The 15,015-nt window shown below is 41.8% G+C and overlaps 1 protein-coding gene across 2 annotated transcripts in view; it reads right to left on the bottom strand.

Annotated features, from left to right (window-relative positions):
- The window catches only part of Mtr (5-methyltetrahydrofolate-homocysteine methyltransferase), an 85,864-nt gene extending 74,131 nt beyond the window's left edge, over nt 1-11,733 (bottom strand). Inside the window, exons 1-3 of one of the 2 annotated variants that reach the window (XM_028859680.2) lie at nt 11,649-11,733; nt 3,272-3,486; nt 564-653 (exon numbers count right to left, since the gene is read on the bottom strand). In XM_028859680.2, coding sequence (XP_028715513.1) covers nt 564-653; nt 3,272-3,481 — 300 coding nt within the window. In that variant the 5' untranslated portion in view covers nt 3,482-3,486; nt 11,649-11,733. The other variant, XM_028859672.2, reaches the window with a different exon arrangement.
- Between the last annotated feature and the right edge of the window lie 3,282 nt (nt 11,734-15,015).

Below are 15,015 nucleotides of genomic sequence, written 5' to 3'. Positions count from 1 at the left end.
GCACAGATATATATGCAAGTAAAATATTCAAGCACATAAAAACAATTTTTTTCATCTGAGAAAGATCATGGACCTCTTGCTAGGAAAAAGCAAACAAGTAGGCACACACATGCCAAGCAGTCTGTCCACAAGTGAAGGGACCCTTCAGAAGCTGTTCACACACCAGCAAGTGTTCCTAGAGTTGTAATCTGCATCAACGCCTTTAACTGCCTTGGCTTCTCAAATTAACAAACGAGGATATCCTAACAGGGTTTGTTTGGTGCACTGTGGCTCAAGGCCCATCTCATTATCCACTTCTGCACTGGAACAGCCACAGCCATTTACTTACATGTACAGGTTCAGTCAGTACTCCTGCCTTTGCCAAAGGATACACTGTTAGCTGACTATTACTTGCCTCAAAAAGCCAGCTGCAATAAATGGGCTGCTACCCTCATAAGCAGAAGAGGTTCAAGCCATGATCCCTGATAACTGGGATTAAACTGACTGCCACTTCAGGTGGTTTTGTCATTAGCAATCTCCTGTGCAATAAACACTAATAAGCATATTAGACAGGGAAGTCTTACCAAGTGTTCAAGGCCATAGTCGGCTTGGGCAATACTAGTGCTGCTGAAAGTGTTTGTTTCAATGATATCTGCTCCAGCTAGCAAGTATTCCTGCAACAAAAGACAGTAAGTCAGATATTACGAGCTTAAGAGTCCATGGCCCAATAATAAACATGGCTTTTCATTTTGTCACCAACAACCACCTTTTAACCAACATGTAAGACAATACTTTCAAGACTAGAGATGCAAGCAGGTACAAGGAGTTCACAGAAAGGCATGTGGTTTAATACATAAGCACAGAACATAAGTTCAGACAAAAATAATACATTAGGTTTATGTACATTTTATCACATCCCTTAAACTCTGGTATTTGGTTTCGGGTTCCTTGGGTTTTGTTATTGTTGCCGTTTTTTTAAGGGAAAAATATACAAACTTCAAGGGGCAGTGGTTGGACAGTAACTAGAATCCTGCCTGTCAAGTTCCTGAAATTTTCTGAGTATCAACCTCCTCATCCAAAGTATTAAAACCATTTCCTGCCTATGGTAAGGAAGTAAGTCTCTATGGTACTGTCAGCCAGCACTTCAAGAGTCTGGCACACCCTGGGCACTCAGGAGCCAGCAGCTCTGTTCTCCACACCTCCCCACTGTAACACCACTGATGTGCACCGAGAACTGCACCACCCCTAAGAGATCAAATTCTGAGCATGTTGTTTTCAGGCTGCATCTCCTACTCCTCTATCTGCACCCTTCCTGGAACACTGAGAACTTGGTACCCTACCACTCTGCCTCTTTAACACCTGCCTTCCTAGTTTCTCTGTCTGAAGAACATCTCCATCTCAGTCTGACTCACAGCCTGAAACCCTTTGATTTTCTTACAGTCAACAAACTCAGTCTTCCTAAGCTGATGAATAATGTCTGCAGAAATGAAAATGAAAGCCAAGATGAGCAGCACATTTACAATAGCAGTCTTCAAGAGGGAGATAACTAAAGCAACTTCATCACATGTCATATGACACCTAAAAAAACTGTGTATGTCTATGACACAGTGAGGCCGCCAAGCACCACTAAACAGGAAAACACACTGTGTAAAACACACTGCTATGGTCTGAATGCAAATGTACTTAGACTCATGTTTAAAGACTTGGTCCCAAGTGGTAGCACTGTTTCAGGAGGTTGTAGAACCCTTAGGAAGTGGGCCGAGCTGAATGAAGGAGGGTTTTACCAGTCCCTGTCTGCTTCCTGATCAGCACAATGTAACATGACCGATGGCATGTACAAGCAACTGCTCCCTCCACTATCATGCCTTTCTGCCACGATGGACTGTACCCTCTCTTTGAGCAAAATAAATCTCTTATTTCTGCCAACTATTCTAGCAGAGATAAGTAACATATACATACAGCCATTATGTTTAAAACATGTACCTTCTACTCATATAATATGCAGATTAAATGTGTAACAAAAATAATTAGGAAAATAAGCATCAACTGATAGTAGTTCTAGGGAGGGTAGCAATTTATAGCAGTAGTCAAACAGGAATTTATTTTTATGTTAAATAGCAAGGAAGGGGGGGCTGGAGAGATGGTCCTAAGGTTAAGAGCTGGTTGTTCTTCCAAAGGACCCAGCTTCTTTCCCAGCACTCATATGGCAGTTCACAATCATATGTAACTATAGTTCCAGAGGATCAGACACCCTCTTACAGCCTCCACAGGCACCAGGTATGCATACAATATAGACATTCATGCAGGCAAAACACTATATGTGCAATTTTAAATAGATGGATGGATGGATGGATGGATGGATGTAGAGATATATATTTACATATATATTTTACTACATACACACACAAAGAGAGACAGAGACTCTGAAAACAACCCTAAGGGCCCCTCCTGAGGCCATACTGAAATTTAACATAGGAATCTTTGCAGGGAGGGGAAGAAAGACATGGCACTCAGACCTTAGCGTACCCTACCAGAGGAACAAATCTGCTTTCTCCTGCTGCACTCCACCATGTGAGGATATGATAGGAAGAAAGGTACATGGTAAGCAGAGAGGACCTTCAGCAACACCAGATCTAATGGCATTTCAATGATGCACTTCCTACCGTTACAAACTATAAATGCTGGGGCCTGGAGAGATGGCTCAACAGTTAAGAGCACCAGGTGCTCTTCCAGGAGATCCAAGCTTGACTACCAATACCCAAATGGCAGTTCACAACCATCTGAAACTCCTGGAGGCAGTTCTAGAGGGTCTGACACCTACTTTTGGCTTCCCTGGACACCAGGCACACACATGGTGCACATAATACACATACATACATGCAAAGCATTCACACATATAAAACTAAATAAATAAACAGAAATGTCGTTGTTGGAGCAACTCAATCTGAGAATTTTTATAGCAGCACAAACTAAGACACCATCTTTCAGTATATCTTCACAGGGTATTAATAGGCAAATATGAAACTCCTAATTTGTTCCAGGATGTATGGTTTTTCAACTAAAGTTTAAATGCTACAAAGGCCAAAACAAACAAAAAACAACAACAACAACAACAAAAAACCAACCTACCTTTGTCATCTGCTTATCCCAAGGGCCCAACCAACATAGTCTGTAACTTTTATTTGGTGTGAAATACCTGCTTTTTAATAAATCACATCCTTTTTCCATATTCTCTAGAGCTTGATACATGAAATAGCCTGAATGAATGTTTAAGAGCCTAGAAATAACTCACCTTATGAATTTGGCCAATAACATGAGGTTGGGTTATACTTAAGATGTCATTGTTGCCTTTCAGTGGCCTGGGGTGATCTTTGAACTCTTGACCTCGGAAACTTTCTTCACTTAGTTTGTACCGCTGGATCATGGTCCCCATTCCACCATCCAGCACCATAATCCTCTTCCTAAGAATGGCTTCAATCTCATCCTGCAAGGTTTTCTTCATCTCTCCTTAAAGAAAGTAAACACTGACTTCAAAGAATGAAAGAGGAAGCTATGTGGGGGATGTAGATAAGAGGTACCTCCTGCGTAAGACCACAGAGTCTGCCCCAGCACCACAAAGGGGAAAAAAGGCAAGGAGAAGGGAGGGAAGGATGAGGAGAGAGAGAAAGAACATGGAGGGGAAATTTAGGATAATTCCTAACTCACAATACAGAATAAGTAGAGATTATGAACTTACGTAACTACAGTGTTAGAAAACTGTTGCTGAACATGCTATTAACATCATTTCCTTCCCCCGTCCCCCGTCCCGTCCCCCCCGTTTTTCGAGACAGCATTTCTTTGTGTAGCTCTGGCTATCCTGGAACTTACTCTATAGACTAGGCTGGCCTCGAACTCACAGAGATCCACCTGCCTCTGCCTCCCGAGTGCTAGGATTAAAGGTGTGCACCACCACTGCCCACCTGTTACTGTCATTTCTAATAAAAACACTTTACACATCACAAAACACCGATGAACCCCAATCAATGGTGGCATAGACCTAGCTACTTCTGTTTCAGAGTTCGGAGAACCAGTCAACAATGGTTAAGGGGCATAAAGCTAGGCCAGGCGGCATAAGTCCTCAGAACTCTGTGAATTCTGTCCGGCTTACACAGTTGAGGACACTGACACTTCCACCCTGACCTTAGAGTGTCAGCTTCCACCATCACCCATCCACCTACCGCCAGAATCAAAACAGTCACACCGCAGGGTTTTCCTCACTCACCTCTGCTCTGTCTACGAAATAATACCCTCCTAACACCCTCAAGCTCCTCACCTCTCAAATGCTCACAGAAAAGGTCCCAATTCCAGCCCTTCCCAATCTTACTGTCTAGTTTCTAAGAACTAGTGGAAGGTCACCAAGGAGCTGACTGGAATGAACTCACATCAAGCCTTTGTGGCTCATCTTTTCAGGACCTCCAGCATCTGCTGACTCCACCTCCCATCTACTTTGGCACCAAGTCCTTCTCATCCTTTTCACTCTACAAGTGATGAACCTAATCCTGGGCAAATGTCTTCTGGTGGAAGCACCTCCACCTCCTCCTGCAGCTGGGCTCTTGCCTTGTCTCTGTGCCTGTGATGGTTTGGATGTAAAATGTCCCTAAAAACCTCAAGCATTTGAACCTTGGTCCCAGTTGGTGGTGCTGTTTGGAGAGGTTTAGGAGCTGCTGCCTGGCTGCAGTTAGTAGGTCCCTGGGGATGGGCTTTGAGAGTCTATCGTGGCACTCGGCTTTCTCTGCATCCTGCCCGTGGTTCAAGTGTGAAATGTGATCTTCCAGCTCCTGCAGCCACGCCACTTGCTGCCACACCTCCCCACCATGATGGACTCATCACAACCCTTCCTTCTGTAAGTTGCCTTCATCACAGTATGTTATCACAGCAACAGTAATAACAGAGCAGCAACGGAGTACATGATCAGTGATACCCAATACTTCCCATGGCCCCCAATCTCCTCCTTCCCATCTCCAACATGCAGATTCCTCATCTTCCTGATACAGTTTCCTCTTCTGCCACTCTTCAAAGATTACTCTCTACAGTAAACAATGACCTACTAGTTACTGAAGACAGCAATCTAAGGCCCAGGTTTCAAACTATGCACCTGACATCTTCGCCCAGAATACCCAACTGCCTCTCAATCTAATTTTCAAAACCCTGCTGTATTGTCTCACTTTCCTACTTCCGTGAATGACAATGTCCTTCCCAGAAATGTAAACTCCAAATCTCAATATCATCTGACGCCTCTTCTCCCTGCCAACAACCACCTGCCTATTCAGATCACGAGCCCTACCAATGTGACCTCTAAAATAAATCCCTATACTAAGGTACTCTCTACTAGTGAGCTCCACCTTAGTCCTCTTCAGGTCACTTCCATAACCTGCAAGAAAAATCAAACTAGCTAAGTGTAGTTAACGAACTTGTTTTGTTTTTAGAGACAAAAAAGGTTCCATGCAGCCCAGACTGACCTTGCACTCACTATGTAGCTACCCCAAATCCCTGACCTGCTGCCTCTATCTCCCAAATGCTGGGATGACACAGGTGCCACCACATCTGGCTGCATTTACTCAACTTACAGGTGATAAAACACTTCCCATGAGCCAATCTCGAGGAAAGAAGACAATAGTCCATGGGAGCAATTAAAACATATTTCTAATGAGAAAAAGGAGGGCCAAAAACCTTAATCTATAATGTGCCCGACTGATAATGCTGTGATCCACCCTAGAATAAGACTATCTGAGCACAGGGTGTGACATTGGAAGAAAGGTCATCCATGTGGAATTTCTCTAAGAATGATACCCAAACTTCCTAGGGGAAAAAAGTACAATCTTTCCCACAGATAATGAGACATGGCTTTTGACATCAGGCAAAATGCTGTGGGATGCTCTGTATGCTGTGAATGTGTTGCTCTGATTGGTTGACAAATAAAACGCTGATTGGTCAGTAGCCAGGCAGGAAGTATAGGCGGGGATAAGCAGATAAGGAGAATTCTGGGAAGAGGAAGGTTGAGTGAGAAATGCCAGACCACCTTCCAGGGAGCAGCATGTATCGGCACACAGGTAAAGCCATGGAACACATGGTGACATATAGATTAACAGAAATGGCCTGAGTTTAGGTGTAAGAGCTAGTCAGTTGTTGGCCTGAGGTAATGGTCAAGAAGTTATAATTAATATAAGCCTCTGTGTGTTTAACTTGGGTCTGAGCAGCTGCGGACTGGGTGAAACACAGGAAAACTTCAGCTACAGGCAAATAGTCAATCATCATTCTATTATTTTCATGTCTTTCTCAGGATGACTGAGCCTCTGAGCAAGTGCATACATTTAGTAAATTTAACTGTGGAGAGTGCCTCCATCCCTCCATTTTCACAAAAACACTAGAAGCTAGGCATAGAGGCACACATCTTTGGTCTTAGCAGTCAGAGGCAGAAGCAGGCGAATCTCTGAATTAGTAGAAAAACTCTGTCATTGGGGGGTACATGAGGTGGTACTTCTCAGTGGGGTTCCTACTGTACTCACGTTTCAATCTAGAAATATAAACTTAGTTTTCAGTCTTAAGACATTACACTACCTTAAAATAATTCAGTCCTCATACATACAAATTCTGAGATCTTGTTTGTAGAGTCACCAGATAAGCATGAGACCACATGGCCACATTTTTTAAAAACTAAACAAAATATGGGGCTTTTTTGTATGTTTTTGTTTTGTTAACTTGCTACATTTGTTCTAAAATTTATATGGAAAACTTAGATGACTTAACATAAAGGAACTTAAGTCTCAAAAATTCAACTTGGATGGATGGGAGAGAAGGAAAAGTGTGTGTGTGTGTGTGTGTGTGTGTGTGTGTGTGTGTGTGTTTATTGGAACCAGTGAAACTAAGGACTTACAATATAATAAAATATACTACCAGCTCAGTATCTGTAATTTTTTGGTTTGTTTTTGTTTTTTGTGCTTTGTTTTTGGTTTTGAGACAAGGTTTCTCTATGTAGCTTTAATCTGAAATGCTGGAATTAAAGATGTGTGCAACCATGCCCTGTAATTTTTCAGATGTTTGATCCCATAAAAACTAAAACAAAAGCACAGATGATAGGTTAGGAAAAGATTCTGCTATGTCTAAAACTAAAAGGGATTAACATCTAGAGCTTCCATATTTAAAAAAAAAAAAAGTATAATACTAAGAAGCCAAAAGAACAAGAAAAAAGACAAATATAGCCAAGGGAAAGAAATGCTAGGCCTGGGTGAGGCAAACCTATAATCCTAGTGCTTAAAAGCTGGAGGCAGGAGGATCGGGTTGTACTTGGCTACACAGCAAGTTTGGGACCGGTTATACTACCAGACTTGTCTTTAGAGAGAGAGAACGAGAAAAATAAATTAAGAAATTCTTAAATTCATTAGCAATCAAAGAATTAAAACAAGATAATAGCTATTATTCCCAGTAGACATGGACTCAAAATAGTAGATAATGCCAAAGAACGCCGGACCCTTCATGTTTGCTGGCTGGAATGCAGACACCTAGAGCCACTCTGTAGAGCAGCCTCCTTGTCTGGAATGTAGACAACAAGAACCACTCTTGAGGGCTCAGTTAAATTAACCATGCAGAAAACCAGCAAATTCACTCCTGGATATATTTTCCAAAAAGAAAGTAACACATTGGTCCATATGAGAACACAGAGGATATGGTAGAAGGGGCAAGTGGAGGCAAACTCAGGAAATTTCATCCTATAGAAAATGTGATATGAACTCCCCAGGGAATACCTCATGTCAATAACCAATATACTAAGGCAATATAGCTGGTTCTTAAGAGTGGAAGAGTGAATGAAAAAAATTAACTATCATATTTATGTAAATTTCGCCTTTGCAACAGTTCACTATATACTATAAACAGCCAAACCCACATATAAATTCTGAGATCTACAAGGAAATACATAAATATATGGATACATATGAAAGAGTCTACAGAAGCAAGAAAATAATGAGTAGCAAATACAAAAAGATAAAAAGAATACATGTAATAAATGGGTGGGAACTGAAGATAAAACTCTGCAACTTAGGTATTTAAAAATCTGCTAGCCAGGTGTGGTGGTACATTGCTGTAATCCCAACACTCTCAGAAGCAAAAAGATCAAGACTCCAAGGCTATTCTTATCTACATAGTGAGCTAAGAGGTCAGCCTTGGCTAAATGAGATCCTTTCACAAAACAAACAACAACAAAATCCAATTATGCATCAGCCATATGCTTATCATCCTTAAAGAACAATGTGCAATTTATCACTTAGAGAACCTAAGAGGTCTTCCTCCAGAAGGCTTAGTCTAAGCACCTACTGATTTTTCTAGTAGGTGGTTATCTTTTATTAAGTCTAATTACCATTACAGTGGAGCATTTCTAATTACCATTAGAACCTTCTCTTAAAAGTAAATCCCCTTGGGCCAGGGAGAAGGCTCAGTAGGCAAAAGCACTTACTGTGTAAACTTGATGACCTGAGTTCAATCTCCATATGCCCATGGTGGGAGAAAAGAACAGACCTCGACCAACATGTGCAAACCAGCACACTTGAACAACATCCCCCCCCCATACATACAAACATAAAGACATAAGTAAAATTTAAAAATAAATCCTCTTGATGATTATCCTTTCCCTTAACATAGTGGGCATTCACTGAAACTTTACTTTTCTGTAAAGAACAGCCGCACCTCCAAAAAAAGTCTCTGTGTTCAGTTCCTTAGGTCTAGAATATGCAGTATGTTTTACAACTGACTAGGCTGATTCTATGCTCGATCTTAGCCAAACAGTAGAGAAGTGATAACTACTCTGATTCTAAGTAGAACAGATTCTTTAACACATCTTATAGGGTAAATAAAAGAATATATGGTTTCATAATAACCCTCAATAGATTATCAGAAATTGTTTTATATTTAATATCTGTATACATGTAAATAACTGCTGTATAGAAAAAAGTCCCAAGAACTGACCTGGTGAATTAGCCTTTTTTATTTTTTTCTTTTTCTGACTTGAACATTTTTTTTAACCACTCCCATTTGTATTCACAGCAAACATTCAAAAGGATAAATAAATGTAGGACTAATTGGTTACAGCATCTATCAGATGCTGAAAGGTACATAACTCAGGTGGCACCTGAGAACTATTCTAAAAGACTGGGGATACAGCTCAGGGTAAATCACTTGCCTGTATGTGTACAGATGTACAAAGCATTACAGCAGATCCCCAGCATCCCCAGCACTGCGAACAAATGAAAACCAAGCAACTTACAGAATAAGATGAAGATATAAAACAATCCGTTTCTAATATGCAAATGTAAGTGGCAAGCTCTGGAGAGAGAACAACCCTAATGTGGGTCTGCAGTGGGACTTCCCTTTTGGAGTAGGATAAAAAATACTTTTCTGCACTATAAGCAAATGACTTCAATGCTCTCTCAGCATTTTCCTACTTCAGCTGCTTTAGTGATCTGCCCACAAGTCCCTTGCAAGATACTTCTTTCATTTTGGGGCCTCTAATCTCTAGTTTGAACTGATTTGCTACCTTGTAGGCATCTGTGTACATATCTCACTTTTGAAATATATTTTTTTTCTCCCACTCATTTTTAAAAGCTAGAAGAGAACTGGGCTACTATCAATTCACTGGCTCATTTATTTATTCTTCCATTAATCATTCATTAGCTAAGTTGCTAAAAACATGCAAGGATAAAACCAAGAAATCACTAGAAGCTGTAGTTGAAACTTTCTCACACAAAATTCCTGCTGGCCCACAGGAATGGACATAATCAGGGACTGAGGTTAATCTCCCTCCTTGCCCACCAGCTGGAAGGATTCACTCTTGGGCTGGATACTTGCAAGGGCAAAAGCATTCCACCACTAGGCACAGCCACAACTCAGGACACATCCAGCTTTCGGGCTCAATCTTTAAAGTTCAAGAATCTTAAGTCTTCCTTAAAAACCGTTTAAGACTTGACAGTAAGATAGGAAATAAAGCAGAGAGGAACAACAACAATAAAAACAAAGGGTTTTTAGGATGTTAAAACTTGGTTGTTGCCGGGCGGTGGTGGTGCACGCCTTTAATCCCAGCACTCGGGAGGCAGAGGCAAGCGGATCTCTATGAGTTCGAGGCCAGCCTGGACTACCAAGTGAGTCCCAGGAAAGGCGCAAAGCTACACAGAGAAACCCTGTCTCGAAAAACCCAAAAAAAAAAAAAAACCTTGGTTGTAATACCAACACATATGTGAGAGAAGTAGAAATGTATCTAACATCATTTCTAAGCCACAGGTATAGAGGTAACGGGCCTAGAACTTGGTGTTCAACCATGAATGAAAGTGGAGGAGGGGACAGGGGCAGGTGCAAGTATTCAACCATTTTCTTTCATTTTCTGAGAAGAGATCATTCACTGTTCAATCTATTCTAAATTTTCAGAGGCTTTCTGCTGACAGCCATAACTATATTCAAAAGAAGAAATTACTCTTCTTTTTTTAAAATAGGAAGGAGGAAGCCTGAAGCCCTAAAAGATGTTATTCAAGTTATTACGCCATACCTCTATGAAAAAGAGATCTTGTTTTATAGCAACAGGTGCGCTGTTAAGCACCATCCCACTAGTTTCAAGAACAGTTGTACCAGCTCCATTTGTCAGATATTCCACCCTCCTCCCGGGGCTACACACTATGCCTGCCATACCATAGTCACTGCTCTGTCTTAAAATAAACATGATCTCATGTAACCCAGGCTGGACTTGAACTCACTCATTACGTAGCAAAGAATAGCCTTAAGCTTCAGATCCTACTTCCACGCCCAGTTTTATGCTGAGCTAGGGATTAATTAAACCAGGCTTCCTGCCTGCTGGACAAGCGCAACTCAGATGTCCTTATCACTAACTCTCTCGTTTCCACATCTTACCACACACCTCCCACCACACCTCCCATGAGTTATAGGAATTTTTGCCCAAATTTTTAAGACACACAGAACTAAAATTAAACTCCCTTTGTGTCTTTTCTCATTGTGGAATCCGGTGCCACCAACATCAGAATCATTTGCGATTACTATTCCACTTCCTATCCCTACCCCTGGGAGGAGTCCGGTCAGCCCATGGTCAAGCTAACGCTAGAGTCTGCAGAAGTCAAGAGCAGAAAAAGAAACTAAAAAACCACGTGGTTCAACTGCCTAGGCTGCCTTACCAACCTCCTAGCATCTTAACTTTTCTGGGGGAAGACAGCGTTCGGTAAATATTTACTGAATACGAGCGTTACATCATACAGAACTTCCCACGGGAACCTGCAGAGCTAAAGGGAATGCACGCCGTTCCGGAACCGAGCGCGTGTAGACGGAGAAAGGGAGCCAGCAAGGTCCGCGGCCCCCGGGGCTCTGGGCTGCATCTCTGGGGAGAAGCACCTGAGGAGCTGAGGCACCGACAGAACCGCTCGACCTGGGTGGAGGCGTTATCGGGTTGCGACAACGCAGGCGACACGCCGCCGAGCTTCCTCCTCCAGCAAGCAAGGCGTGATCTCCAAAGAATTCCTCCGCGGGCGGCGCCAGCCAGCGCTTACTGCCCTGACGGACGGACCGACGACGTCCAGGAGCCTGAAGCTCCAGAGCCCGCACGCGGGGCCTCCAGGTGCTCGCCGCGGGCACGCGCTTCTTACCGAACTCTCAAGCGCAGAGCTCGCAGTGTCACCCTCACACTTAAGGGGAGGACGACGTGGAAATTGCCACACGCTGCCACCAAACTCAGCTACAGCTCCGTTAGCTCTCGGCTCAATCTAGCTTCCCGCGGGAGGGCCCGCCCCCTCCGCGGCATGTGATTGATTGGTCCTTACCAACTCCTCGCCGTTGTGTATAGGCTGTTGGTCGCAACCAATAGCCGGAGGTTTTGCTCCGTGGCCCTATGGGAAATGTAGTCTTCGATACTGGGTCCTAGGGAGACGTGAGCAACGTTTTTCTGGGTTCCGGAAGTGCCTCGCAAAGCGAGCTACGAGTTCTTGTGCAGGGATACCTGCTGTGGTGTTGACCTGCGCCAATGGTACAGTATCAAGGACCAGTAACCTGAAGTTAGCAAATTAATTGTAGCTTAGTTTTACTGACACTAAATATCTGTCTCCCTTATCCATAGAAAAGAAATACTAGAACGGAAGTGGCTATTAGTTTACAGGATTGCAACAGGGATTAAAATAAGATCCTGTAAGTACACTACAGAAATAATGAGGTACAACTATAGATGCTAATAGTACAACTATAAATGCTAATAGTCACACTGAGAGTAAACATTTATTGACTACCTGTATGTAAAGCATTGAGGTACACACTTGGATAGCACAAGTGAGTCAGTAAGAACAACTCGCCACATACATAATTAAACATGAAAAAAGAAAATGAGGAATGTCCCAAAGGGCCTGTTGTATTCTAAAGCAAATAAGTACCTAGGTATTTTCTGTGAGTGGAAGAGACATTAAGATTTCTGAGCTTGGCTCGCTACCAGGCTGAATGAAAAACTGGTGAGCTACAGGTTCAGAAAAAGACCCTGGCTAAAGGGAATAATGTGGGTAGGAATAAAGGTGAATACCAGATGTTATCTTTTGGACTTTGTAAGCCTGGGGCTCATACATCTCAGCACACAGACATATATACACACTACACACACACACACACACACGAAGTAGCTGGGTCTCAAAGGGAGGGTATGTTCTTTTTAGTCAGAGGAAATGCACCTAAATAAACCACAGTACTTTTTAAGATAGGATTTTAGTATATAGTACAATTTGGCTTTGAATTAGCCAAGACTTTCAAACAAACACCATTTTTCAGATTCAAAACCAAAGGATAGTTCAGTGAGGTTGATCGTGGTAAAAGAGATTAAAAGGTAAAATAAAACACTTTATTCTAGAAAAATAAAAAGATACATAGAGCCGGGAGTAGTGGCACGGGAGTGCTGGTAAAGGCCCACATTCCCAGCACTTAATTCCAAGTAGGATTATGAGTTCCAGCATAGCCTGGGCTGCACAGCAAGACTGTGTTCATGGGAGGAAAAAAAGCATAACACTCCCAAGTTACTGTATATAAATTGTACCTCAATTTTGGTTTATTTGATGTTTTTGTTTTTTGAGGAGATCTCACATTGTAGTTCAAACTGTTTAGTAGACCAGGCTAGCTTCAAACAAGCAATTTTCCTGCCTCAGCCTTCCAAGTGTTGACATTATAGTTATAAGCCGCTTACCCCTGATTCATTTGGCAAACTTTAAAATTTATAATCTATGTTGAGGAAGTGGCTCAGCACTTACAAGCACCTGCTGTTCTTGCAGAGGACCAGATTTGGTTCCCATTACCCATATGATGGCTCACAACTCTCTGTAATTCCATTCCAAGGGATACAATGCCATCTTCTGGCCTCCTTAGGTACCTGCATACATAAAATGTACATAAACACATGTAGGTGTAGCTTGAGTTTTTTCTCTGGGTCCCACCAATCCCCAGCAGTCCCACAGCCCACTTATAAAATAAACATACAGATGCTTATATTATTTTCTAAGTATATGGCCATGGCAGGCTTCTTGCTAACTGTTCTTATATCTTAAATTAACTCATTTCTATAAATCTACACCTTGCCACATAGCTCGTGGCTTACCAGCATCTTCACATTGTGTCATGGCAGCAGCTGGCAGTGTCTCCCTCTGCCTTCCTGTTCTCTCAATTCTCCCCTCTGTTAGTCCTGCCTATACTTCCTGTCTGGCTACTGGCCAATCAGTGTTTTATTTATTCACCAATCAGAGCAACACATTTGACATACAGACCATCCCACAGCATGTAGGCACATACTCATACACATAAAATAAAAAATAAATAAATCTTAAAACATATAATGAATGTAATATATAGAATTGTAATCAAAATGTATAATATATAGCATCCTTATGTGAGAAATATAAACAAAATGTACTGTCTTTTCTCTTTTTATTTATTTCATTGGAGGCCAAAGGAGGGTATTAGATCTGCTGGAACTGGAGGTACAGGTGGTCAAAAATGTGTGGGAGAACCAAACCCAGGTGCTCTGTAAGGTCAGCAAGTGTTCTTAAACACTGAGCCATAGTTCTGGTACCTGTGCCATCTTTTCTATCAAAGAGGGTTAAGTAAGACAAGCTCCATCGTTTTTGTTTGTTGATAGTCTCATTGTATGTGACCCTGCCTTGCATAGACCTTTCTATACAGACTGGCATCTAACCCATACAGACCCACCTGCCCTGTTCCCTGAGTGCTGGAATTGAAACAATGTACCACTACACCCAGCTGACAAACTGTTTTTAAAAACAGTTAATAAGCTACTTGGCAGAAAATCAGATTTTTTTCCCCAGGGTCAGCACTTCTTGAAATCAAAACATGTGCTCAAAGTTACACTCTGTGCTCAAAACTGCATTCTTATTAACTGAGTGGCTTTAAATTAACCAGGCTCACAGGAATGTAAAGCCACTTAGTGTTAGGAATAAAAACTCAGTGGATGCTTACTCACTGGGTGTGCTTGCTTTCTTAAATGCAGCTACACACACTTGTACAGAAATAAAACTTTTTGCCTTGCTGAAATATTTTGGATTGTGTGACAACTTTCTTGAGATCTCAGACCTGTTTTTTACAACTTAACAAAAGTGGCCATACTTGGAAGGGATTATATGGATTAGGCAGGAAAGAATGAAAGAGAGAGAGAGATGACCGGAGATAACAGAAGATTTTGCTAAGAGTATAAAGACTAATTCTCCAATTATCACTTATCATTCAACATTTGTTGATAAGCTGATAGTTAATGTAACACGAATCTTTTTTTTTTTTGCCTTTTGAAGATACACAGTTTATTCAAAAAAACATTCCTTATAATACCATGCTATAATAAAGGTTGTAGTAATCTCATGTCAACAGACATCCTGCCAAGCAAGAATGATTGACAGGCAGAGACTGCTGCAGGGTTCCACTGAGGAATCTTCTCAATCTGCATTTGCTATGAAGTCCTTCAACTGTGGCAGGCCTGGA

Source organism: Peromyscus leucopus, chromosome 5 (assembly GCF_004664715.2).
Source record: "Peromyscus leucopus breed LL Stock chromosome 5, UCI_PerLeu_2.1, whole genome shotgun sequence".
NCBI lineage: Eukaryota > Metazoa > Chordata > Mammalia > Rodentia > Cricetidae > Peromyscus > Peromyscus leucopus.
The sequence above is the reverse complement of the archived record's forward strand: the minus strand, read 5'-3'. Positions and strand labels throughout refer to the sequence as shown.